The sequence below is a fragment of the Canis lupus genome, chromosome 13 (genome assembly GCF_048164855.1).
Source record: "Canis lupus baileyi chromosome 13, mCanLup2.hap1, whole genome shotgun sequence".
Taxonomy (NCBI): domain Eukaryota; kingdom Metazoa; phylum Chordata; class Mammalia; order Carnivora; family Canidae; genus Canis; species Canis lupus.
In genome coordinates this window covers 57,047,492-57,075,140 of record NC_132850.1, presented here as the reverse complement: position 1 = coordinate 57,075,140, position 27,649 = coordinate 57,047,492, and the positions used below count along the sequence as shown (strand labels likewise).

General features: G+C 36.0%; 1 protein-coding gene across 5 annotated transcripts in view; it reads right to left on the bottom strand.

The window, feature by feature from the left end:
* RXFP1 (relaxin family peptide receptor 1) overlaps positions 1 to 27,649 on the bottom strand; it is a 97,850-nt gene that overhangs the window by 11,491 nt on the left and 58,710 nt on the right. For 4 of the 5 annotated variants that reach the window (XM_072773773.1, XM_072773776.1, XM_072773775.1 and 1 more), the window contains 10 exons: positions 24,669 to 24,740; positions 20,967 to 21,038; positions 16,328 to 16,399; positions 16,170 to 16,241; positions 15,514 to 15,588; positions 8,076 to 8,147; positions 6,064 to 6,135; positions 4,783 to 4,854; positions 1,391 to 1,462; positions 467 to 538 (listed from right to left, as the gene is read on the bottom strand). In XM_072773773.1, the coding sequence (XP_072629874.1) occupies positions 467 to 538; positions 1,391 to 1,462; positions 4,783 to 4,854; positions 6,064 to 6,135; positions 8,076 to 8,147; positions 15,514 to 15,588; positions 16,170 to 16,241; positions 16,328 to 16,399; positions 20,967 to 21,038; positions 24,669 to 24,740 (723 nt within the window). The remainder of the gene's footprint in view (positions 1 to 466; positions 539 to 1,390; positions 1,463 to 4,782; positions 4,855 to 6,063; positions 6,136 to 8,075; positions 8,148 to 15,513; positions 15,589 to 16,169; positions 16,242 to 16,327; positions 16,400 to 20,966; positions 21,039 to 24,668; positions 24,741 to 27,649) is intronic. The other variant, XM_072773774.1, reaches the window with a different exon arrangement.

The following is a 27,649-nucleotide window of genomic DNA, read 5'->3' as shown; positions in this document are numbered from 1 at the left end:
TTGCACCAATCATGTCCTGATGTTGGCGGCAATTTTTAATGAGGAGAATTTCTCCATACCTTGCTCCATTTACAGTAACTATTTATTTATGATTATTTTGTATTGCTTATATAGATTCCTATTTCTTCATCTGGTAGCATTTATACCATGTGTGCAAATTACTAGCTCATCAGGCAAACATCATTATGCATTAGTGGTATCAGTGCTAAGGAGAGCTTATTATACTGGGTATGTTCCCTCCGCACTTATGTTCTCTGACATTTAAAAAAAATCACCTTTGATTCTACCAAACCATGGAACGCTAAAAATCATCCCATTCAATAGCAACATTTTAAGAATAACATTGTTTAGGCATATTAGCAGAAAATTTGATAGACTGGATGCATTGGGTATGGATGTATTAGCACAGTGCACGTGGAAATACAGATTAAAATCAAAGTGAAAAACAAGAAAAACATTTGCTTACATGTGAGAGAGATTCATTAGAGGTCTAAACATCCTTTGTTGGATATTTGAAATTTCAATTCCTTCTAGGCTGCTAAAAATATAAAATTAATTATCAAAATGACATATATTACAAGGGTGTAATAAAATGAGTTTTTGTGAAGGATAATTTAATAAAATGCTGTCAGTTAACATTGTGAACCAAACATTCATATTCAGCATGCCCTATGCACTTACTTCCCCAACTCCTTTTTATTCTGGCATTTCTACACAAATATCTCCTCTATTTGAATTTTTTTGGTCCTTACAGATTGTAACATGTTTTGCTCATAGTAACTACTCAATAAGTATTTGTGGAATAAATGAATACACATTATCTTTCAGACAATATTACAATAGAGCAGTTTTGAAATTTTTCTAATAATTTTTAAATAATAAAATTTATCTATTAAGATGCCATTTTACTGAGGGAGCATTTAAATTAAATGAACTGAAGCTTATCTTTTAAAGGCAATTCTTAGACTATAACAGGTTTGTGTGTGTATGTGTGGTGCAAGTATTGATTTATATAATCTAGAAAATTGCATCTTTGGGATAATGATGGCTGAAATAAATGTTTAGATACCAGTGCTAATGGAGAAATGAATATGCATAGTTGCCTTCAGATGATCAAAGCAAACAATCCAATATAAGCTCCTGGTGATTACAGAAAAATATAAAATCATTACCTAATTTTTAGTTTGTAAATATGTAAGGTAAAACTAATAGCTATCTGTTTGTGTATAGTCTAGTGAGCACTCATATGGTTGTGTAGTGCTTAACCATATCCTGGTAATAAAGCTTCTGATTTGAAAGATTCTACAGATTTTATTTTTTAGAATTTATTAGCTACTAGTATATAAATAAAAATTTCATCATAAAGCTATCCCCATAGGTATATACTTACAGAGACTTGAGTTTGACAAGATAATCAAATTGATCTGCTTGAATTTTCTGGATGGGATTATAGGAAAGATTCCTGTTTTTTTAAAAAAAGGCAGCAATAGGTCATTTCTAGAAACTGGTTAAGTAAAGAGAAAGTGCATCTGTTGACTGGAATACATTTAAACATTAACAAAAAAAAGGTGTAGTAACAGCACTTGCCTTAAAGAGTTCACTAAATATTTCAATGAATTAATGGAGATAAAATATTTAAATGAATTGGAATAGCGCCTGGCTGTTAATTAGCACTATGATTTTGTTAGTGATAGGGAGCTAAGACAACATAAGAATGAAAGTGGACTCATCAAGAAATGGCTCTCACCAGAGATGGTAGGGTGCTCTAAAAGAAACCACACATACCTCCCATTTTGCCCAGGACTCATTTAGTTAAATGAAAAACATCTCATTTTTCAAAATTTGAATTAATGGAATCACCCTAAATACTTTTAACAATAAATCTTATGCCAAAGAATGACATTTGTGCTAATGATTTGTGAGGCATGAAATGAAAAGTAAAGGGCTCTAGCTGGGAACAAAGAGATATAGACCAGAGTGACAGTGCAGCTCAATTTTAATCGAAAAAATTTCAGAATCTTTGTGAAAAAATACCTCAAGACAAGAATCATTGATTCAAGGGAGCTTCTCAGGGCAAATTCTCTTTGAAAAATTTATTCTAGGCTAGACTATTAGTTAAGTGGGGGAGCTTCTGGAGGGGTAGTGATTGTAGAAAGATGGGAAGATAGGAAGAGTGACAATGGAAATTGTGTTGTATGAAGAAACAAAGTGAACTCAACAGTCTAGGAATAGAAGGAAACTATATGAACACACTACAGGCCATATATGGAAAGCCGAAGAGTTATAACATCATCCTCAATGGTGAAAGACAGAGGGTTTTCCTCCAAAATTAGCAACCAGACTGGGATGTTCTCTTTTGCTTCTACTTAACATAATATTGGAAGTCCTACCAGAGTCACTAGGCAAGGGAAAAAAGGCATTCCAATTGGAAAGGGAGAAGTAAAATGATCTCTGTTCACAGATGACATGATACTATGTGTAGAAAACCCTAAAAATTTCACACATACACCCAACTGTTATAACAAAATTCAGCAGTTGACAAATACAAAACCGCTACACAAAAACTGAATGCATTTCTATACACTAACAATGAACCATCTAGAAAGGAAATTCAAAAGTAGTATCAACAGAATTGAATACTTAGGAATAAACTTAACCAAGTAAGTAAAAGTCTTGTGCTTTGAAAATAAATGTTGCCAAAAGAAATTTAAAAAGACACCACTAAATGGAAAGACATTGTATGTTTATGGATTAGAAGACTTCATGTTGTCAAGATGTTAATACTCCCTGGGGGACCTGGGGGGCCGCAGTCAGTTAAGCATCTGACTCTTGGTTTCCGTTCAGGTCATGATCTCAGGTTGTGATCTCAGGGTTGTGATCTTGGGCTTCTGGGATCAAGCATGGAGTCTGCTTAAAACTCTCTTTCTCTCAGGCACCTGGGTGTCTCAATGGATTAAGTAGACACGTGACCTTTGGCTCAGGTCATGATCCCAGGTCCTGGGATTGAGCCCCACATCAGGCTCCCTGCTTAGCAGGGACTCTTTCTCTCTCTCCTCCTTTACCCCTCCCCCTCTGCTCTCTCTCTAAAATAAATAAATAAATCTTTTAAAAAAATGTCATTACTCCTCAAAGTGACCCACAGATTCAGTGTAATTTCTGTCAAAATCTTAATCTTTTTGGCAGAGAGAGAAAAATCCATTCTGAAGTTTGCATGGAATCTCAAGGAAGCTTGAATGCTAAAACAATTTTGAGAAAACGTTGGAGCCTTCACACTTCCTAATTTCAAAACTTATTATAAAGCTATAGTAATCAGAACAGTGTGGTACTGTTAAAAAGATAGGTATATAGACCAATGGAATAGGATAGAGAGCACAGGAATAAACCCTTACATATGTGATTGAATGATTTACAACAAGAGTGCCAAGACCATTCAATGGGAAAAGGAGAGTCTTTTCAACAAATGGAGCTGGGAAAACTAGAAAACTATCCACATATAAAAGACTGAACTTAGAACTTTACCTTACGTCATGTGTAAAATGAACTCAAAATGGATCAAACATCTAAGTATAAAAGCTAGAACTATAAAACTCTTAGGAAAAAAACAAATGGGAAAAGTTCCAAGGCATTGGATGAAGCAATGATTTCTTGTATATAACACCAAAAGCATAGGCAACAACAACAAAATAGAAAAATTGGACAGTGGAAAAGCAATTTATAGACTAGAAGAAAATATTTGCAAATCATATATCTGAAAAGGATTTAATATCTAAAATGTATAAAAATTCCTATAATTCAACAACAACAACAAAACAACTCAATTTAAAAAATGGGCAAAAGACTTGAGATATTTCTCCAAAGAAGATAGATATATGACCAATAAGCCCATGAAAAGATGCTTAATATTATCAACCATTAGGGAAATGCAAATCAAAACCGCAATAAGATACCATTTCACATCCATTAGGATGAATACTATTCAAAAAATAGAAAAGAACAAATGTTGTTGAAAATGTGGAGAAATTGGAACCTTTGTGCACTGCTAGTGGGAATGTAAAATGGTGTAACCATTTGGAAAATAGTGTGCTATTTTCTCAGAAAATTAAAGATGGAATTACCACATGATCCAACAATTTTATTTCTTGGGCTAGATACTGAAAAGGCTTGAAAGAAAGGTCTCAGACAGATATTTGTACACCCATATTCATAGCAGCATTACTCACATAGCTAATAGGTGGAAGGAATCTAAATGACCATTAATGAATGAATGGATGAACACAATGCATCATAGAAATATAAAACTATATGTAGTTTTTTATATATATACAGTGAGTTATTATTTAGAATCACAATATTACTGATTAATGCTATTATTCAGAGTAATATCCAGAAATTCTGACTCATGCTACAAAAAGTATGAACCTTGAAGACACTGCGCTAAGTGAAATAAGCCAGTCACGAAAGGTCAACTATGGAATGATTCCATCTATATGGCTTACCTAGAGTAGAAATATTAATAAATACAGAACAGAGATACTGGTGAGGAGAGGTGATGGGGAGATATTGTTTAATAGGTATGGAGTTTCAGTTTGGGAGGACGTAAAAGTTCTGGAGACGGGTGGTGATGGCTGTACAGCAACATAAATGTATTTAACGCCACTGAACCGCACACTTAAAAATGGTTAAAATGCTAAATTTTATGTTAAATATATTATTACAATTTAAAAATAAGAGAGATTGTTAAAAAATAAAAAAATGAAGTGATAAAATTAGTATCAGTCTTACAATTGTGAGAGTTCCTTCAGATCCTTAAACACTTGCGGTGGAAGATTTTCAATCTTATTACTTCCTAAATCCCTAGGGAAATAATTGCAACCATGTCATATTATTTTCTTAAGACTTTATCCATGTCCTGTAATTTGTGAGGAAACCAGTATACAACTTTTTAATGCTGTTAGTGAGTTATATTACTTGCCAGAAGTCTAAACGGTTTTAAAAAGTGTAATGAGAAAATATAAAAGTAATTTATCTCATTTCATCACTTCTTCACAGACAAATGCTTGATGGTATTTGATCTTGTTCCAACAGATCCAATTTTCTAATTTAATTAATGTATGAGTTGTGCCTCTTTTTCTCTTCCCTTCGTTCCCCTCTTCCTTTTGCATTAGAGTACGAATATGACTTGGAACCTTAATTTTTGCACAGTTCAAACCCATGTCATTCAAGGTCAAGTGTAGTTGCTAGCCCACACTTTAGGAAAAACCCAACTGAGAAGATTAATACTAAAAAAAAAAAAAAAAAAAATTGTCAGGACGCCAGGGTTGAGCGCCTGCCTTAGGCTCAGGGTGTGATCCCGGGGTCCTGGGATCAAGTCTCGCATTGGGCTCCCCGCATGGAGCCTGCTTCTCCCTCTGCCTGTGTCTCTGCCTCTCTCTATGTGTCTCTCAAGAAAAAATAAATAAAATCTTAAAAAAATAAAAGAATTCTCTGAAGGACATAAATTTCATTGCTCAACATATTTAATTCTGACAATAGGCTACTATGTGCTTGGGCCACAAAGCTTTGGTTTACCAGAGAGTTGTCTTAATGCACTTTGGAATTGGGTCATTGATCTTAAAAAAGAGACAGTATAAAGAGTTGATTTATAGGTTGGGATGTTATCCAAGAATCTCCAATTTCTTTGTGGATCCAAGATTATCTTTTGTTTCCGGAATTAGCAAAGTATGTCTTTTTATCTTATGGTCTCTGAATCCTAACACTCTAGGAAACAAAACAAATGTGCTGTTGCTGTTCCTTTCAGCAGTAGGACAGAGTGCTGTAGGATGTATTTTATGTATTAATTTTATCCTGACTTTATTATTTCATTGTAGTTATGTTTCCTTTATCTCACTTGCCTTAAATACTTTTAAAGTATATTTTTGTAAGCTATCTGAGTTCATTGGTGGCTCAAAGTGTATGCAAATAATGCTAGGAAAAGAGATAAATATTCCTCATATGTATAAAAGCAAATATGTGTAACAAGTAGCAACTGAAAGAGTAGAAAGAAAAAGGTCTTATCAAACTTACAATTCAGCTAGCTTCTGAAGAGGTGCAAAAGTATTTTCATTTAGGTGATTAATTTTGTTTTTCCTCATTACCCTGAAAGTAAAAAGAAAAATATGTTGTGGCTCCTTGAGGTAAGTGATAAATGAGGTTTTGGAGAGATTAACAGCCTGAAAAAGAAAGAAAAGATAATTACATACAGTGCATTTTCACATCAAGTATTTTGTAGTATGGCAAACTACCCAGTCTGATTTTGGTCTTAAATTTCTCAAATCTTTTAGTGATGATAAAAATAAAATATTCAAATTTTTAAGTGAGGTAGAGAAGAATGCTGCAAGGGAAATTGTGGAAATGTGAACTCTTGAGAATACAGACTGAATATCATGCAACTGAGAGCACAGGGAGCTGTCTTAGGGTCGCCTCTTCTTTAGGAGACATAGAGTGTGTCTCTAACAGAATACTGCCCTTGCCCCCCCCCCCGCCCCCCCAATCGCACTCACACACCTTTGGTAGTTGATGGGACTTGGAGTAGAGTTGCCTAGGGAAGTCTAATCTAAGCTGGACCAATTCAGAACATCTCTAGTTTGGGATGTTGAATCAGGCTGTATGTAATTTTTGACCGGTTCATTTCTGCCCTGATCTCATGTATTAAGAACCAGCATAAAAGACTAACTCACAGAAAAGTTTTAAAATGTTTCCAATTCTTTAAATGTTATGTGGCATGCCAGGAGGTTGGCCTTGTGCCATCTTGAAGTATTTATTTCCTCTCAGCTCTCCAAACCATTATGAACTCCTGCCAGTATCCCTAGACCAGAAAAGTACGAGCACCTGCCAAGAGGAAACTCACAAATGATTTCTTCACACAGAGGCTTCTTTAAAAGCAAACCAAAGTAGAATAGCAAAGAAGTTGTAAGTTTTGGTCTCTGTTGTTCAGGTACAATTTGGTTTCCTTTGAGCAGTTAGTAGGAACTGTTTTTGCATGATCATTACAAAGCATCCTGTACCTGAAGACGCCTGAGCTCACTGATTAAGAGTTCAAATATCTTAGTGGCTTGAACCCGCTGGAATGGAGGATGCATATTAGAGAAAAATTGTTGTATCAGTGACAGTTATTTCATTGCCTGTACACAAGGGTCCTAGTATTATGGCTTCTAAGAATGGATTTCTAGGTGGATTCTATATAGTGCTTTCTAAACTTTTCCCATGGTAACTACACTTAAAAACATGGGACGTAACATACACCCACACAACCCAAGATTCAAGAAATAGTACATTTAATTATCTGAATTACACTCTGATATTTTTATCCGATTCAATTCAACACTGTTTCATTAAAGAAGCTAGTCAGGAGATGCCATATTGCTTTCATCACCCCCTTGTGAGCTTCAACCCACAGTCTGAAAAAACACTGTTCTGAAAAAAATGAGCTGTATATGAAGCAGTTGTGTTTTTATATTGTAAGAAGCTCCAGCATCCTTCACTTTCATGGAAAAAGCAGCGTGGGTTTAAAATAGGCCAGAAGGACATAAGGAGAAATAATACTCAATGACACTCTAAAGTTTATCCTGGTGTCCACAATTATATCTTCAGGGGTGTAGACATTCTACAGTATCTTTTATAATTTTGGTTATGATTAAATTTTTTTCCCACAGTCTATACAGTAATAATTTGCATAGGGCAAATATTCTTATAGATTAAGACCAACTTAGTGTTTTTCAAACTGAGATCCCAGGAGAGATTCTAGGTGGTCAATGAAAATTTCTTTCCATTAAAATGGGTATTATTTAAGTTCTAGAAAAATAGGTCTCATATAATACAGTACTGTTGTGATGATCTATGCGTGTTGTGAATCTTGGTTAAGTCTGGTGTGAACTTCAAAAATTTTGCCAATGTGCTTTGGTTTCAGAAAACTTTGTCATAAGTGAACATTTGCTATAATTACTGTGCATGTTTATGCTAACTTATGCTCACATATGTGATTAATTTTGTTTGTAAGGAGATATAGCATCACTTCAAAAGGATAAAACACTACTTACAAAACAGTTAAATTACCGCAAGAAATAAAAGTCAAATTTCTTAAATTATGGATATGGTTGTCTTCCAAGTCCCTGAAACATAAAAACAAAAATGATAAAGCTAAATTTTGATCATAGAAATAAATTGGTCAAGCACTATTTGTTATCTAATAAGATCTCTTTTTTTCACATACTATATATTTCATATAGATTCCCACAAGTAGCCACTTATATAAGAGCAGAAATAATAAATAAATGTAATGCTTCTTTTTCTGTGTTCATAGGAAAAATGTTTGAGTCACATCTGTATCATATGTTCACATGGGTATATATGTTACCCCGAGAAATGTGAAGAGAATGAAGAGTCAAATTAAAAACTGTTATGATAAACATCCACTTTCTCACCAGATTTTAATAGTGGTATGTATAATATACATCTGTCTACACTGCTCCCTTGTGGTCAATTCAACAAACTCCTATCTCCTTAAAAAACGACAACAAAACAACATCTGTCTAGAGTCACCAGTGCCATTTCTCTAAGTGGTATGACCCTATTTGCTACAGTCTGCAGAAGATTCTATTGTTGCTACAGAAGCTCCTGCTGCCAAAACAATATTTCACCTCTACCTCCCTTGCCTAAACACCTCCCAGGAAAAATTGTCAATGACCTTTACTTCTGAGGACACCATCGTTTGCTTTATTATACTATCACACAGGCCAATGCCGTCCTTGGCTTTCCAACTTCCAATTTAGGGAGATGCATGTAGACCCTATCTGTACTCCGTTGCTGTGTGATGCTATGTCAGCATCAGGAGTCTGGTCTGAGCTGTAAAACTTGTCACAAAATGTATGTTTTAATGTCTCTTCTTTATTCATGGTGATCATGAAGGCATTCTTTTATTGTCTCTCTTTTATTGTTAAGTTTCTTTTGTAAGTTTGTAGAACAGAGAGTTAGCCGAGGCTAGGGATATGCTTTCAGGAGTAAATCATGGTCCTTAAATCTGCTCTGTCTCCCCCAACACTTAGTTTACTGGTCACCATATAATATATAGAGCTATTCAAGAACAATTGTGACTAAAGTATATGAACTGAAGTGTGACTCTGGTATTAAAATCTGCCAGGGAAACATGGGTAACATTAAAAGAAGCACCTACATTCCACTGGCAAGGCTACATCTGGAATAGTTAGTTCTATTCTGGGCCTTGCAATAAAAATAGACTTTGACAAATCAGGCCGTATCTGAACAATCTGAAAATCAGGATGTACGGGGCCTAGAAATCAAGTCAATTGAGGAAAAGAGTGTATTTGTAATAGAAAAGAGCAAAATGAGAGAGCTATATTTGAAGTCAGGCTGTAGATGATATCATAGGGTTTTTCTATGTTGCATTCAGGTTGCAAAATTAGATTTACTGGTTGAAGGACGAAAAAGATTTCATATTTAAGTTCACCATCTATAGTACCCGGAGAATAAGCTTATTGTGGCTACAGGTCTTTAGCAGAGGCAATATACCATAACTCAAGAATTTTGTAGACAGGATTTCTTACTATACAGAATATTGTATTAAGTCTTAAATCTTGATTCTAGATCATTCTTCTAAAGAAAAAATTCTATTGTTCTCTTCAATTGGAAACTAAGTATTTATAGTACTACTTTTTTTGGTCATTAGCTTCGGTCAAAGTTTCTGGTCTCTCGCAATATGCATTGTCAGTGACACAGACTGTGTTTCTTTCCTCTTTTATTGCTGTTACCATGAATCTACCACCAGGTGGTGATGCTCTCTTAAGTCTCAGAAAATATCCTGTGATACTGAGTTGATTTATTTTTCTTGTTAGCTACTACTGTAACATTTTTTTCTATTAAGCTAACAAAAATATTTAAGTTAGTATTAATTTACTAATTTGCAAAAATCAATAAGGGGTATACATCAAGGCATAAATTAGGGACTTGATCAAATCATCAGTTTAGTTGGATTTTGAGTTTATTTTAAGCTTTATTTGGGAATTTGTTTTGGCTTTCTTCCTAAAATTAGACGCTTTAGTCCTTGATACACAGGGATCGGGTTGGAGGCATACAAATCTGCTTCTTGTCCCTAGCTCTAAGCCCTAAGTGAGCTGACAAGGGGTGTTTTTCTTGCTTTTCTTGCTTCTAATGTCTAGACTACTTTTCCAACTTCCAATAAGCCTCTAAACTTAACCATATATTTTTTCCCTTTATACATGGTCGTTAAGTTTGGCTAATTTGGTCATGAGGTTTCAGAATTGGCTAAAAGTGAAAAATTGATTCCATCTGAAGAACACACTAACAACACCAATAATCTTTCTTCTCAACTTTCTCTCTTATCAGCCTGGTGGCATTTAAACATTCATATCTCCTTAACCTCTACTTCCTCCTCTTTGAAACATTTCTCGCTCCTATTTCACAGAGACAATTGAGGTGATGAAGCAGGGAGGAGCCCCTGACTTTCTACTCAACATCTATAAACTTAACCTGTATATGCCCTTGGGTCTCCTAGTCTCAAGAAGAGAGAGATGACCCTTCCAATCCCTCCATCTGTTTTCTCGAGTTTGGCTTATGTGTGTGTATGTCCTAAAATATATGGTCAATTTTGGCGAATGTTCTTTGATTGTTGTTTGCTTTCAGGTTTATATCTATTCGAATTAGGTGCAGGTACGTATAACAGACACCCAACCATAACTGCATAAATACTCAACTACAGTTAGGTAGTCCAGGGCTAGTATGGTAGTTTAACAAAGTTGTTAGTAACTTCTTTTCTTCTTTTCTTTTCTTTGTTTTCTTTTCTTTTCTTCTTTTCTTTTCTTTTTTTTTCTTTCTTTTCTTTCTTTCTTTCTTTCTTTCTTTCTTTCTTTCTTTCTTGATTGTGTTTATTTATTTGAGAGAGAGAATGTGGGCGAGAGCAAGAGAGAGCACAAGAAGGGGGAGGGGCAGAGGGAGAAGAACCGGGAGCCTCTGCTGCCATGGGAGCCCCAAACCGAGCTTGATCATGACCTGAGCCAAAGGCTGACGCCCAACCAACTGAACCACCCAGGCACCCTGAAACATCTTTCAAATTTACTGTTTATATGCCCTTGTCTTCATAGTCTAGGATGATACTAAAGCTTGAGCCATCATATGCATGTTTTTGAATGAGGAAAGAGAGGAAGGGCTTGCCTTTTTCTCTTTAGGAAGACTTCCTTGAAGTTCCCCACTAAACTTCTTCCACCTTATTAATCAGAGCTTAGACATGTGGCTATATCAAGATGCAGGAAAATCTGGGAATGTATTTTAGCTGGGCACACTGCTGTCCCAAATGTGTCAGTTCTGTTATTGAGAAGGGACATTGTCGTTTGATATACAAAAATTAGAGTTGGGTCATTAATTATGTTATTTAGTTCTTCGTATCCCTTTTGGTTTTACTTGATCTTTCATGGACTAATAGAGGTGGGTTATTATCTGTTACTGCTCATGTATGCCTACTATTCCTTTTGGTTACTGTATGAATCTACTTGGCACATATATACTTATTATGTAATATCTTTTGTTAGAAATTGCACACTATAGTATTTATTTATTTATTTTTATTTTATTTTTTTAAAATTTTCTTTTTATTTATTTATGATAGTCACACAGAGAGAGAGAGGCAGAGACACAGGCAGAGGGAGAAGCAGGCTCCATGCCCTGGGAGCCCGACGTGGGATTCGATCCCAGGTCTCCAGGATCGTGCCCTGGGCCAAAGGCAGGCGCCAAACCGCTGCACCACCCAGCGATCCCCACACTATAGTATTTAAATGTCCTTCTTAGTGTTGTTTAATGCAAATTGGCCAGAATTTAACTACTTAGATAAAATATGATGCCTTCTTTTTTACTGGTTTGCATCTACATGGAATACTTTAGACCAGCCTTTTATTTTCGATCTTTCTTAATCACTCAATTATAGTTTTTTTTTTTTTGTAAATAGCATGAATTAGGTTTTGTTTTGTGAGCCAATTTGAAAAATCTCTTTTCTTTCTAATAAGTAAGTTAACAGTTAAACCCACTTGAGTGTACGGAGATGACTAATATATCTGACCTTAGTCTGCTATTTAAAAATATTACTTACTATAAGGTTTTATATGTTAAAAAACTTTCAACAAATTAAAAAAACTTTATTTTTTTAAAAGACTTTGTCTATTTATTCATGAGAGACATGGAGAGAGAGAGAGGCAGAGACACAGGCAGAGGGAGAAGCAGGCCCCATGCAGGGAGCCCTATGTGGGAATTGATCCGGGGTCCCCAGGATCAGGTCCTGGGCTGAAGGCAGTGCCAAACCGCTGAGCCACCCGGGCTGCCCTAAAACCTTTATTTTAATATTTAGAAAGGTTTGTATAACTATTGGTTATCTTTATAACTTTACCCAATACACTGTATCTTCTCTTTCTAGAGAATAACAATACTTACTCATTTCCTATTATAACTTATAAGAACTGATAAAATGAGTATATATTGTCTTCCTTTCTGCTCCTCTGCTTTTCTCCCACCATATGATTTTGATAAGTTGTATGCTTTTTGTTAATATTCAGTTTAGGAATATCAAATATCCACATTTGGTGGATTTGTTGGTTTTAAGTGATGTCTTTTGACTCCTAGTTATTTTCCTTTATGGTTTCATGATTATCACTGTATTCATTTTGAAACTGTTTACTCATCTAAGATTATTAAGTCTTCTTGCTGAATTGACCCCTTTATCATTGTGTGATATCCCTCTTTATCCCTGGTTATAGTCTCTGTTCTAAAGTCTATTTTTCCAATATTATTGTGTAGATGATAAAGTTCCTTCCTATCTGTATGAGCAGTGGTGTTTTGTGACTTTCTATATCCTAAGCATAATCCTGTTGGAATAGAATTGTAATACATTGTACTCTTTGGTGACTTTTTCTTTCTAATTCATATTATGCTCTTGAAATTGAGCCAGGTTGACTGAAGTGGGGCTCAGTCATTGATTTTAAATGCTGTGTGTATATCACAGTTTATTTTTCCATCTGGGTCCACATCTTCCAGCCCCTTGCTCTATAATATATCTTCACTGTTTTCTATAGTTTCAAATTCTTCATATTAGCTTCTCCTGCCTATAAATAAACTTGCTTCATCTCCTATCAAAGTAGGTTTAATTTACTCTCTTGATCTTTAGTTCACCTTTGCCCCATCTGTTCTTGTGCTTATTTATTACTTATATTTCTAACTTTTTGAATTTCCCAACTTCTATTGTGGCGTTTATAGGTTTTTGTTTTTGTTTTTGCTTTGAAAGAACTATAATAAAGATTTTAATCTGTTGTCTGTCTGAGCATATTATCCTGGGCTGTCATGTTTTTTATGTGTATTTTTCCACTAAGTCAGTTGAATAATTTTTTTTTTTACTAACACATCTAACTGATTTTTCAGTTTATACTTTGCTACATAAAAGTTCATGTGTGAGGTAAAGATACAGTGATTAGTTTTAAAATAAATGAATATTTATGAGGCAAACATTATTATTACTAGCATTAAAATTGGTATAATACTATCAGGAATGCATACAAAATGACTTTTTTGGATAGCTAAAATTTAAAGACAGTAACTTTAGTGATGAAATTATAAAAAGTCCATTTCTTTAGTAATGGATCTTCGTTTTTTTTAGATTTGCTTATTATTTTGTGAGAGAGAGATGGCAGGTGTGCCTGAGCAGGGGGAGGCAGAGAAAGGAGAGAGAACCTCCAGTAGACCCCATCTTGAGCATGGAGCCCAACCTGGAGCTCGATCTCAAGACCCTCAGATGATGACCTGAGCTGAAATCAAGAGTTGGACATTTGACCAGGGGTACCTGGGTGGCTCAGTTTGTTGAACCTTCGACTCTTGATTTTGGTTCAGGTGATGATCTCATGGTGGTGGGATGTCAGCCTCATATGGGGCTCCCAGTTCAGCAGGGAATCTGCTTGGGATTCTCTCTCCCTCTTCCACGGCCCCTCCTGCTGCTTGCACACACGTGCTCTCTCTTTCTCTGAATACATAAATGTCAAAAAAAAAAAAAGTTGGATGCTTAACCGACTGAGTTACCCAAGTGCCGCTTTAGTAATTAATCTTAATCATTTAAAGTTTTATCTGAGGTGTGCCTGAGCGGCTTAGTCAGTTGAGCATCTGCCTTCAGCTCAGATTATGATCCCAAGGTCCTGGTGATGGAGCCCCTTATGGGGCTCCTTGCTCAGGGGGGTGTCTGAGTCTCCCTCTGCCCCCCTCTCCTGCCCCACTGGCTCCTGCACTCTCTCACTCTCTCAAATAAATAAAATCTTAAAAAAATAAAGTTTTATCTGAGATGTATATTTGGCTGCCTTTTTAAAAGCAAAGGAAATGTTTATTAATGTATTACATAATATCTTCTACATTTGCTTCTGGTCTCAGTGTATGAATTTTTAATTGCTAGTTTACTTATGTAAATATTAATCAGTTTTGCTTTATTACTAAGTTTGGATTACTGAGCATGTAATAACTGTTTAATGTGATCATTTGAAACAAAATTTAATTACAAGGGATATTGAACTTAATTTGCCCTTTTCTCAAATATGTCAGGTTGTCAACAACGGGAGTTCTGTGCTGTCATACCAAGATGCCCTCTGGACTTAGTAATGATTTTGGGGATGTTTGTCTTCCTCTAAATGGTTCCAAACTAGTGTGTTTTGAATAATTATGTCTACTTTTTATAGCGTTTCCCACTCCTGCTTTATCAGGTTGATAGTTCTCACTTCACACTAATGTTTTGAACTTCATCTTTCCCCTCTACTTTTAATCTGACTACTGTGAGCTTAGAAATCAAACAACACTTCTGAGAATTTCCTACAAAATGAGAGACAGAGGAAGTTTTCATATAAACTGTATATACAGATAATTGATTGAACTTTTAAATAGTTATTTTTGTGTTACTTATATCTTCATTTTTACCTGCATTTTAAATAGGCAAATTTATTGGGTAATTAACCACTGAATGGGTAGAATGATCCTTATTACCATAAGCAAAGTTACGGTGTAAACACGTCCATGAAACATATTCTATTGAGATTAGACTTCAAAAATAAATTCTAAATATCATATGCTCATTATGCCAAATTTAGGAATGAGACTAAAGAGACTGTCTTTCTGTATCAAACTGATACTTGAAAATAGATCGACAGAGGGAAGAAAGAGATGTTCTATGGATACTGTGACATCTCTTCTTTCTTCTTCCTGCCTCCAAAATTGTGTGTGTGTGTGTTGTTTTATCTAGAGATAAAACAGAGTCTAGAGGAGTTAGTTTAGACAATGGGGATGTTTAATAACAAAATCATGCTAAAGTAATTTGAGGAAATGTGATACGACATTAACAACCTATCATTTTAAAAAACCCAATATCCAAAATGAACGAGGCAAAACCAGGAAAGTTAGCTGACTTCTTTAAGAAAAGATTCATCAACTTACAGCCAATGCAGTCTTGGCATGTACTGGCAAAGGGGTTTATCCGGCAAATGAGTGAGGACATTATTCATCAGTGCTCTGAAAAAGAAAAGAAAGAAAAGAAGTCACATTTTTCTGGTTCTTTTCTCATCTTAGGTCAAACATGGTATTATTATTCTTTATGAAACCACAAAAATCTGTTAGTTGTCTTCTGTTTTTTTTTTTCTGTAAGTCTTGTTATATTTAAGTGCTTGTTAGTAATAAAATTCGACAAATGATAGTTGTCAAATGGAGGAAGCAGCAATGTTAGTAACTGAAAAAAAGCCTGTGCCCTTCAAAAGTGGGTAGTGAGAAGGAGGTGACTTTAAAATGAATGTTATTTTTCTTTACCAAGATTAATACTGGGCAGTAATGGTGTGCTTGAAAATATTTCAATAAAACATGGTAGTGAGGCTGTATTCAGTTTTGATGGGCTGATGTCCTAGAAGACAGAAGATCTTATAAAATTGTTACGACTACAAAGTAGTCTCATAGAATATAATTAAGAGATGGATTTTAGTTGGAAAGGCCTTTTTGGGGTTTTAACAATTCCATATTTAATGCTGTTAAACTTAAAGCAGTAATCTTTATTCATATCTTTTCCTTCAATTGAAATATTTGCTTTAATTTTTAGTACTTACAAGAGAATAAGAGAATTTAGTCCATAAAATGTTAGTGGGGAAATTCGACTGAGGTGATTATCTTCAATTATCCTGCCAGCCAGAAGAAAAAATTGATTCATTTATATATTTAGAATATAAAAACTAATACTATAAAATGCCACGTAAATTAAACATACAGCCATTCTAGTCTGTGGAGATCTTCAAAAACACCCGGCTTCAGGAAAGTTATTCTGTTATGACTGAGATACCTGAAAAAAAAGAGAAATGACTACAATAAATGTGTTACCTTCTTTTTTTCCTTCTTCTTCTTCTTGTTCTTCTTTTTAAAAATTTTATTTATTTATTCAGGAGAGACACAAAGAGAGGCAGAGGGAGAAGCAGGCTGCAGAGGGAACCTGATTCAGGACTCGATCTCAGGACCTTGGGATCATGACCCGAGCCAAAGGCAGACGCCCAACCGATGAGCCATCCAGGTGCCCCTTTTTCTTTCTTTTTAAAAGATTTTATTTTTAAGTAATCTCTACACCCAATGTGGGGCTTGGACTCCCAATCTGGAGATCAAGAGTCACATGCTCTACTGACTTAGCCAGCCAGACGCCCCAAAAGTGTTACATTCTTGATATCCTACATTAAGGAAAGGAAAAACAATAATCATCGGTCTTAGATTTTCTTATATGTTATTCTCATCATACCTTTTCCCTTCTTTTGGGTCTCTAAAAGTTTTTTGTCACTTACCTTTTCATGTCTTGGCTTTAGTTCCCCTATAGTCAATCAATCAATCAATCAATCATCCACTCTATTCATTCATCTATGCGTTTACTCATCAAATTGCTTTGGCTATCTACTCTGTGGCACTGTGCTAGGTTTATCATCCCTTTCTTTGAGGGGCTAGGAGTCTAGAGGGAAGACAGAAGATGAACAGGTTATTACAGCAATATGGGGAAAAGAGAGAAATGAACAAGGTATGCTCGCTTAGACATTGCAAAGGAGAAAGCACTTGGCTTTGTTGGGAGTGGGGACTGCAGGGTGTGGAAGAGCAAGGGGGCCCAATTAGATGGACAGAAATTTGGATGAAGATGTCATTCATAAAGCAAAGAATGGCTAGAGTTAATATAGGCAGAGGAGATTGCTTGTGCAAAGGCAAGAGGTATGAGAGAGAGCAACAAGTTAAGGGATCACCAGGTATTTCAGTGCGGTCTCACCACGAAGGGGCTGTGAAGAGAGACAGAGGATGAACCTGGGAGTCAGTGGGGGGCCTGATCTGGAAAAAAAAAAGGCCATTCCATGCCTTACTGAAGAGTCTGACCTCACCTTACCTATCCAACTGTCCCTTTTACCTTTCTGCAGAGTGAATCACTCTGTTGATCTTGTCCTCCTGCCACGTTTATTTCTACCTCAGTCTCTTTAGTAGAGCAGTGCGCTGCTCTGACTCTGCCGTCAGACAGTTTGAGTGCTAGTGTTGCTACTTATTAATAGTGTGACCGTAAGCAAGCAGTTAACTTCTGAAAGCCTCAGTTTACTCATCTCCAAAATGGAGGTAATATTAGTACCTACTTTATTGGGTTGTAACATTTGAGGCAGTGCATGTCATAAGCACTCAGTACATATTATTTATTACAACAACACCTCTGTTCATGCCTCCCATTGTGGTTTCTTTCCTTTTCTTTTCCCCTTCTGCCTGTGAGTCACATGCAAATTATAGTTCAAATTTCACTTCCACAAACACATGGACCACGTTGACTTCTCTCTTTTCTCTATTCCGACAGTTCTCAGTGTTGACATCTTATAAAATTTCTCCTGCTAGTCGGTCTCCCCAGTCCCTACCAGGTTTGACATTTGCTTAGGGGTAGCAAGAGATGATGCTCATATTAGAGCCACTTCCTTCCCTCCCTTGTAAACCTGGAACCCCATTTGGGGACAGCAAGGGTAAAGAATAGTTATAACACTTTCTTGTGACCACCTCAGAAGTATCCTTTATGTTTTATTTAATTTATTTATTTGTATTCCTTCATTATTCATTTATTTGTTCTTTCAAGATTCCATTTAAATTCAAGTTAGTTAACATACAGTGTAGTATTAGTTTCAGGAGTAGAATTTAGTGATTCATCAGTTGCATATAATACTCAGTGCTCAGCACAGGAGGTGCCCTCCTTCATGCGCATCACCCAGTTACCCCATCTTCCCTTCCACCTCCCTTCCCTCAGCCCTCAGTTTGCTTGCTATAGTTACGAGCCTCTTATGGTTTCTCTCTCTCTCTCTTTTTCTTATTCTATTTTTCCTTCCCTTACCCTATGTTTTTCTGTTTTGTTTCCTAAATTCCACATATGAGTGAAACCATATGAAAATCATCTTTCTCTGATTGACTTATTTCACTCAGCATAGCACCTTCCAGTTCCATCCACATCAACGTAAGTATTCATCCCTCTGATGGCTACGTAATATTCCATTGTGTATGTAGATACACCACATCTTCTTTATCCGTTCATCAGCCAATGGACATTTGGGCTCTTTCCATATTTTGGCTATTTTAGTGCTGCTATAAACATTGGGGTGCATGTGCCTCACCGGTCTCTTTAAAAGCCAGTAGCAATCCCCTAGGTAAAAAGCATTTGATCCACTCCTGCTATACTCTTCTGTTTAGCCCAGTCTTGTATATTTTCCTGAGTCATCCTTCACTGCTCCAGACCCCAAATGGTCACTCATTTCAGTGAATCCTTTTTTTAAAGATTTATTTTATTTATTCATTTTAGAGAGGGGGGGGGAGAGCACGCATGTGTTGCAAGAGTGAGGGAGAGGGGCAGAGGGAGAGGATCTCAAGTAGAGTCTACACTGAGCACAGAACCAGACAAGGGGTTCCATCTCACGACCCTGAGATCATGAATTGAGCCAAAATCAAGAGTCGGAAGTGTAACCCACTGAGCCACCCAGGTGGCCCTTTCAGTGAATCTTAATACCAGTTTTGATCTGAACAACACAGGCTTAGGATTTAATTAAGTAATCTCTTTTATCATTCTCTAATTGTTGTGTGTATGTTTGTATTGTTTCCCCACCCTATATCATAAGCTTCTGGAGAACAAGAGGCACACTTCTCCCCAGTGGTAGCATAGCTCTTTACTGAAACATTAAGGTGTAAGCTGCTAGAAGGCAGCCTCTGTGACTTATATTTCAGTGCCACCTCCCCATGATGTCTAGCTGAAATGTTTGCACACTATAAAGGCTAATGAATATTTATGGATGGATCGACAGCAAATCTAATTATCTATGATAACCTAGAAGTATGTGACATCTTAACATCTAAACAATATTCTGATGCTATGAATAACCATGGAAAAATACGGAGGATACTAGAATTTGTGGTACTATTTTTTATATTCATTGAACATGAAACCGTCTGGACTATGCTTCACATGCATTGAACGTTAAATCAAACAGATGATATTTAATAATAAATTTTGAACAGATTCATGGGGGTTAGAGAGAAAGATAGTCAGGAATCTGATGGGAAAGAATCCAGTATTGACTTTAGGTGATTTGTGAAGACACGGAAGAGGAGGGAGGGGATAGAAGGGAAGAGGACTTGGCAAAAGTGGTTACCGTGTATGTGTGTGTGTGTGTGTGTGTGTGTGTGTGTGTGTGTGTGTGTTTAAGATTTTATTTATTTACTCATGAGGGACAAAGAGAGAGAGGCAGAGACATAGACAGAGGGAGAAGCAGGTTCCCCACGGGGGGCTGGATGTGGGACTCGATCCCCGGACCCTGGGATCATGCCCTGAGTCGAGGGCAGATGCTCAACCACTGATCCACCCAAGTATCCCCAAAATGGCTACTGCAGGAATTTGAGTCTCCAGGGCTCTTCTCCATTTTGTTAGGAAAATTATTAGACAGCCTTTTCTCAGTCTCAAACCTAATACGACAAACTAGGACTCTGACTGAAATGAATTTCTTGGATTAGGATTTAAAGCAAGGGGGCTGAAAGGAATTTAGGGTCTTGTTGATCTATGTGATTTTTGGTTATATTTCCATGCAATTACTTCTTACAGGAGGTTCAGTTCAGCTGCTTGATAAAACTCAGTGAAATGGAACTTAGAGAGGGGATCCCTGGGTGGCTGAGAGGTTTAGTGCCTGCCTTCGGCCTAGGGTGTGATCCTGGGGTCCTGGGATCGAGTCCCACATCGGGCTCCCTGAGTGGAGCTTGCTTCTCTCTCTCTCTCTTTCTCTGTGTCTCTCATGAATAAATAAATAAAATCTTTAAAAAAATGGAACTTTGAGAAAGCCTATTTTAAAAAGCTTTGCTTTAAACTACAATGAAATGCCATTTCATAGCCATTAGGATGGCTGTTTTTTTATTTTTATTCTTTCTTTCTTTCTTTCTTTCTTTCTTTCTTTCTTTCTTTCTTTCTTTCTTTCTTCTTTCTTTCTGATAGTCACACACACACACAGAGAGAGAGAGAGAGAGAGAGAGGCAGAGACACAGGCAGAGGGAGAAGCAGGCTCCGTGCACCGGGAGCCTGATGTGGGATTCGATCCCGGGTCTCCAGGATCGCGCCCTGGGCCAAAGGCAGGCGCTAAACCGCTGCACCACCCAGGGATCCCTGGCTGTTTTTTTTTTTTTTTTTTTTTAAAAGAACAAATCTCCAAACAACAAAACCCCAGAAAATAAGAAGTATTGATGAGGATGTGAAGAACTAAGGACCCGCAGAGTTGGCATCCTTAGGCACCGTGCTGAGCTGACCTTTCCCGGGCTGCTGTGGAATGCAGCAGGGCAGGCGGGTGGACCACCGTGGAAGGGGCAAGCTAACTGGCATTGGTACTTACAGTTTAGTAAGACTGTGGAGTCCTCTGAAAGCATAGATGGGTATGGATCTGATCTTATTGTTTTGCAGGCACCTGTTAACACAATTATTAAAAAAAAAACAACCATAATGAAACAGAGTTTCCATTTTGCAAGATGTGAAAAGCTCTTTGGGTGGGTGGCAGTGATGGTAGCACAGCAATATGAATACATTTAGTGGCTCTGAATGTATCTTTTTTTTTTTTTTTAAAAGATTTTATTTATTTATTCATGATAGTTACACAGAGAGAGACAGAGAGGCAGAGACACAGGTAGAGGGAGAAGCAGGCTCCATGCAGGGAGCCCGATGTGGGATTCGATCCTGGGTCTCCAGGAACGTGCCCCGGGCCAAAGGCAGGCGCCAAACCGCTGCGCCACCCAGGGATCCCTCTGAATGTATCTTATAATTGGTTAAGATGGTACATTTTTAAAAAAGATTTTATATATTTATTTGAGAGAGAGAGAGCGAGCACAAGCCAGAAGGAGAAGCAGACTCCCCGTGGAGCAGGGAGCCTGGTGCAGGGCTCCATCCCAGAACTCTGGAATCATGACCTGATGTGAAGGCAGCCACTCAACCAACTGAGCCACCCAGGAGCCTGAAGATGGTACGTTTTACATCATAAATATTTTACCACAATAAACATTTGTTTCTATTTAAAAAGGTAAACATAACAAAATAATTTAGTGAAACTAGATATCATGTCTTGCTATTGAAGTCATGTATGATTAGGCAAGTTTGATTTAGAAATTCTGGTTATAAAGATGAACATGTAATACTTAAAATCTATTTATTTTATTTTTTATCAGAAGTGTAGGTTTATTTAATTAAAAAATAATGCAAAAAGATTCATCTCCCAAAGAGAGGAGAGTACTGTGTCCTTTAAAGCAGCAGCAGTCACAAGGCACATATGTATGAAATACCTCAAGCGAAATAGAAACTAAACATAAAAAAAAAGTTATTTAAAAAGATGTTGAAGACCATTTTTTAATATGAACATAGACTATAAAAATGGCATTCTTTTACATTTAAAAAATTATTTCTTTACCTTTACTAAGAGAATAAACAATGGTGTAATATTTTGTAATAGTTAAAATTTAATATTTGAATTTCTGTAAGTAAAACTTTAATGCACAGTAAGGCATTTAGTAATCAAACAGGCCCAGAAGTCGGACTTTTTAACATTTTCTGGTATCATAGAAGGATCACTGTTTAACAGAGTGCTGGCAAAAGTACAAGTATGTGACATCTTTAGGCCCGAGATCAGATTCCATGTTAGCCACAAATCTGCCCAACAAGTCAGCTTTAATTTTATTAATTTGACACCCAAGCCTTGCTCCAAAAAGTGTTTGAGGAAGCTTATAGGAAGTATTAATGGCAAAAGAAAAAAAAAAGAAGTAAAAAGAATCAGGATTAGAAGAGTATAAATTAGATGGGCATGTCAAGACAAGAATGCAGTCTTACGTAGTTAACGAGTCTTACAGGATGAACGGCCTTGGGTTAACTGGAGGTCAAAGGAAATAGGTACCAGGGCACAAGCAATTGCATCAACTGCACCCTTGTAAAGCCTTGCACTTCTGCATGTACTGGCCCCAGGTTGTAGGGAATGGCAGTAGAGGGCTTCGAGCCTGACTTCTTGTTCTGAGTGCAGGTCATAATTGTCCTTTGGGGTGTTCTGAAGTTTATATATATATATATATTTATATTTTATTTATAATAAATACTAGGATCAATAAGGAAGAAACCAATATGAACACATTCTTTTTTAAAAGATTTATTTATTTATTAGAGACAGAGGGAGAGGGAGAGAGAATCTCCAGCGGACTCCCTGCTGAGTGAGGAGCACAACCCAAGTCTGGTCCATCTCATAACCCTGAGATTGTGACCTGGGCTGAAACAAACAATTGGATACTTAACCAATTGTGACATCCAAGTGCCCTCAAGTATAAGCAAATTCTTAGTTAATTAGAAATTTTGACTAAAAGATTTCCCATTTCCCCAACGTGCAAGAAAATCTAACTTTGTAAAAATGTTTTTATTAAATTTATTATGCATTTAACGATTTCACAGAACATGCTGTGGTTCTCATCACATAGTAGGGAATGCATCTGTCTCACAGTGAGCTTTAGTATGTATTTACTTGTTTCTAACTGTTTTAATGATTAATGATTAATAGACTGTATTGCGTAGAGGTTGAGCAAAGCTGTATCTCTAATAACCAGGTAGAGTTTTTTTTTTTTTTTTTGTAATTAGGCTATTTTGATCTATTAGTTAAGACAAATTGGCTACTCAAGAAGTATTTTGTGGGGGACACCTGGGTGGCTTAGTCGGTTGAGAGACTGACACGTGATTTTAGTTCAGATCATGATCTGAGTGTTCTAGAATTGAGCCCCAGGATTGAGGATTCTCTCTCTCTCTCTTTCTCTCTCTGCCCTTACCTCTGCATGTGCTTTCTCTCTCTCTAAAATAAATAAGTAAATAAATAAATAAATAAATAAATAAATAAATAAATAAATCTATCTTAAAAAATAAAAGAAGAAATTTGGGGTGCCTGGCTGGCTTAGTCAGTAGAGCACTGAACCCTTGATCTTCCCGTTATGGGTACGAGCCTCACATTAAGTGTAGAGATTACTTAAGAATAAAATCTCCAAAAAATTAGTTCAATTTTTATTATGTAAAAATGCTCAACTACTGTGTTACATAAACCTGAATTTTGATTTTTGAAGTCCTAACTCCTTTTAAACATGTGGACATAAGGTGGTGCTACAGATCAGAAAAATTCTTCAGCCTCCAAAAATCAGAAAACAGAATAAGGAAGCATCCTCTTGAAGTTTTTACATAAGGCCTAATTTTGAAAAGCTCTTCCCTGCTGATTTTTAAACATTCAGAATAAAGTTCTGAAATCATTTTAATTGAAAATTTTATTTTTGAGTATGAAACATACTTTCTTGCAGATTATCTGAGTTTTGAGTACATTTCATCAAATGAAGTAGATTAATTTTTCTTCTGATTTTGCTCTCGATTTTAAGAACAACGTATAGGTATATATCTATGTGCGAGATTTCTTCAGTGTAAAACCATTACTAAAGCTGACATAGGTATGAAAATGAAATTAGGAATTCTGAGATAGCAAAATTCAAGCACAGGATATTTAAACCCATCAGTTCAAGTATGATATGATTTAGTCACAGAGCCGGACTAAATAACAGGTGAACATGACCTGGGCCATGATGGATTTTTGGAGTATGCACAAAAATGCCGAACGAATGGGAATCTTGCATGTCAGATGCTATTTGAGGCCGAAATAAAACTTAACCTGCATGGCAGACATGTGAATGGAATTAAGTTTCCCAAACAACATGCTCTGGGGTTTCGAACCACCATGCCTTGCTCTTAGGTGGAGATTGAATTGGCAAACATATGGGAAAAATTTCTTCACAGTCTAGTGTGTGGCAGGAGAACTCATGCTCCAATTTCCTTGGGAATAAGTATCTGCAATTTCTCTAGAATGGCTTCTAGAAGTCCTCAAAACAGTTACCTGGCAGTCTCTAGCTAACAGCTAAGTAATTTCCCCGAGGCAGGGTTAGTGTTAAGCAGTGGTATAGTGCTGGTCTGAGCAGAAGTAGGAAGAGACAGGCCCAAACAATGTGAGTTAATTTTAATATTGGGAATTAGATTTTTTTCTTACAGCTTCTGAAGATTATGGTACTTCCTGAAGCCATCAGGAGGAAGCTTTCTTATTAAATTCCACCGAAGCGACCTGAAATAAATGTAAATGGTGGTTCTTCAAGGGTTTTTTTCTTCACTTTTAAACTACAACAGTATAAATAGTCATAAACTTTATTTACTTTAGCACCAGCTTTCAGGAAATGTTTTATTTCATAATGTTACTCTCATATCCATAGTACCATTTGAACTAGGTCTGTCAGTTTTGTATTATTAAAGAAATTTATCTTTTCTTAAATTTAGATTGCAACATTGTGATTCTGATGAAACACAAAAGTAATGAAACTGGGAAAATACTTGTCAGTTACATTTTCCTTTTCTCTTTTTATTTAACAGACACTAGAAAATATCTCAGTTTTGAAGTGAAAATAAAAAGTGTTTTCTGTTTAAAGCACATTCAAGAACCTAAATAATTTTATATTTTTCAGTATTTCATTGCTCACATCCCACTACCTTTACTTCCTCTTAAAATTAATTATGAAGGAAACTGTTAATTGGTAAGTACAATTGAACTGTCTTTATTCAATAAATGATTTCATTTCAATTTCTAGTAAATTGCATAGAAGGATTTTCCCTTGAGTCACAATTTGATACGCAGCTTGACACAAACCAGGTCCACATAATTGTGGTTATACTGGAAAGGATCTAAACATTTGATATATATAGATTTTTTTAAGAAAAGCAATGCAAGGTAATAGGAACAAAATTAAAGAACCAAAAACCAAACCAAACAGAACAACATCCAAACCATTGCAGCTGGAGTCCCTTGCACGAACCACATACATCATCTTTCTAATCTTTCCTTGTCGGTCTCTTTAACTGTGAAAGCATCAATTTGTACTAGATGACCTGTAATAATACGATGCACTTGGCACTAACTTTATATAATATGATGGAGAAGATGCTCCTTGTTAAGTAAGCAATAGACTACATTGTCTGGAGGTTGTCTGCTGTGGAATAAACACTTGGAAATACTTAATGGGCAAAGAGGACTCAGTTACCACAACTTCTTAAGGCAAAATGGTTTCTCAGACTCCTCAGCACACAGTTTTGGAATCTAATTTGAAAAATGCTATTCTAGAGTCTGGGAGACCATGTATTCTCCATAAGGATGCTGTTCCTCCAAGGTGTGAAAACTGGTTCTCAAGGAGGGGGGAAAAATCTTACTTTTTTAAGTGGATGAAGAACAGGTATACATAAACAGATATACAGTATGTTTGTAATATTAAAATTTCACAGGAGGGGACAAATAGAAAAAAATGTCTAAAAGGGCTGGGGGGGGGGTAATAATGAAAAGAAAAAAAGCTTAAGAAACACTGTCCTTAAACACTATACATAACAGTCACTTAGTGGTTTTTTAATGAATGAATGCCAAAGGTTGATTAACTACTAACTCTCTCATGAAATCATTCTAGGCTGAAGGACTATCACTAAATGGATCTTTCATTCCTTATGTTAGCTAATTGAGAATTCCTGCTTTCCTCATTATTCTCACGTGGCTTGGCTCTTCAGTTTTGCTTTACATCTTGTTTACATGTTTGTGTTGTATAAAAATAAACTGTCGAATATTTGAATTTGACTTAAAAATTTGATGAAAGCTTAGTGTGTTTTTAAAAATGTGTTCATTCATGCATTCATTCATTTTCTCAACATATGTTGAATGCCTTCCATTTGCACTTTGTAAAAAAGGATATCATTGCTCTTAAGAAGCTTATACTCCATTTGGGTGACAAACAACATATTTTATCTATAAATAGAGAGTTTTCTTTGGACGATAACTTCAGTTTTATAGCCCAGGGCTAAAAAGGCCAGCATCTTGTTTTATTTTTATTTATTTTCTTGTAAATTCAATTCAAAAACAGTGTTTAGAGTTTACTATACTCTTATGGGAATTTTGGAGATTATATAGAAAAACCAAGTTTTAAGCCTCCGTTGAGCTTATGGCATTTCCCTTTTTCTCGTAGAGAAGATCAGGACCACAGTCACTATAGTAGAAGGAGAAATGTTTGATGTGCTTCAAAGAGACACAAGTGAGGATCTATGAGAGAATCCAAGAGCAAGAGGCTAATTGCACCGGAGTGGGAAGGTTACTCTGGAGGGAAGGAAAGCTTATTTAAGGACTCCTAAATAATGTTTCTTAGAAAGTTGTTTTTTTTATTAATGGTGCCTAGGATTTAAAGGCTACTTCTTTCTAAATGAAGTAAAATATTTTTACAAATCGCATTCTCAATATTTTTGTGATATCCTGTTGAAACAAAAAAAAGTAAGTGTTGTTATCCTCACTGAGTAGGACAAGCCAAAAACCTTTTTACTATGATAAATTCTTGTGTTTTAAAATATAATATTCTGACTCTTTACAAAGTGAAGTGTGTGTGTGTGTGAGAAACTATCTTAATTATTATTGTCAAAGCTAGCTGTAGTTTTGATAAAGAAAGTTCTGATAATTAGGTTATGTAGTTTAGTGATTAAATTCTAGGATCTTATAGGCAGCCCTCACACAGTCAAAACTAATGTTTAGGAAGCCAGAACGATGCATAAATAATCATATTGTCTGTTTCTCTTGTTCAATTGCATTTATGAGAAATGTCTTAAAAATCCCAACTTCAATAAATATTACTTGGATTATTGGTTTCTTTGATACTTATATATGATCTATTCCATTTCCAGTATTTCTCTATGAGAGTTCCAATTCAAAATATGGCAGGAACTCAGTGATAAAATTTGATATTTACTCTTTTAATATATTTGCTGTTAAGCCTACGGTTCCTTTTTTCTATGGAATTGAATGAAGATAAGGGCAAGGTGTGTTGGTGAGTCAGAATTCTGCAGAGAAAAATAGAAATGGACAACTTGAATCAAGCTGCTCAACCCAAAGCACAAGAAGCTGCTATTTTTTAACAAAAAATAAGGTGTTATAAACATAAACTCCTGAGCTTCATTACT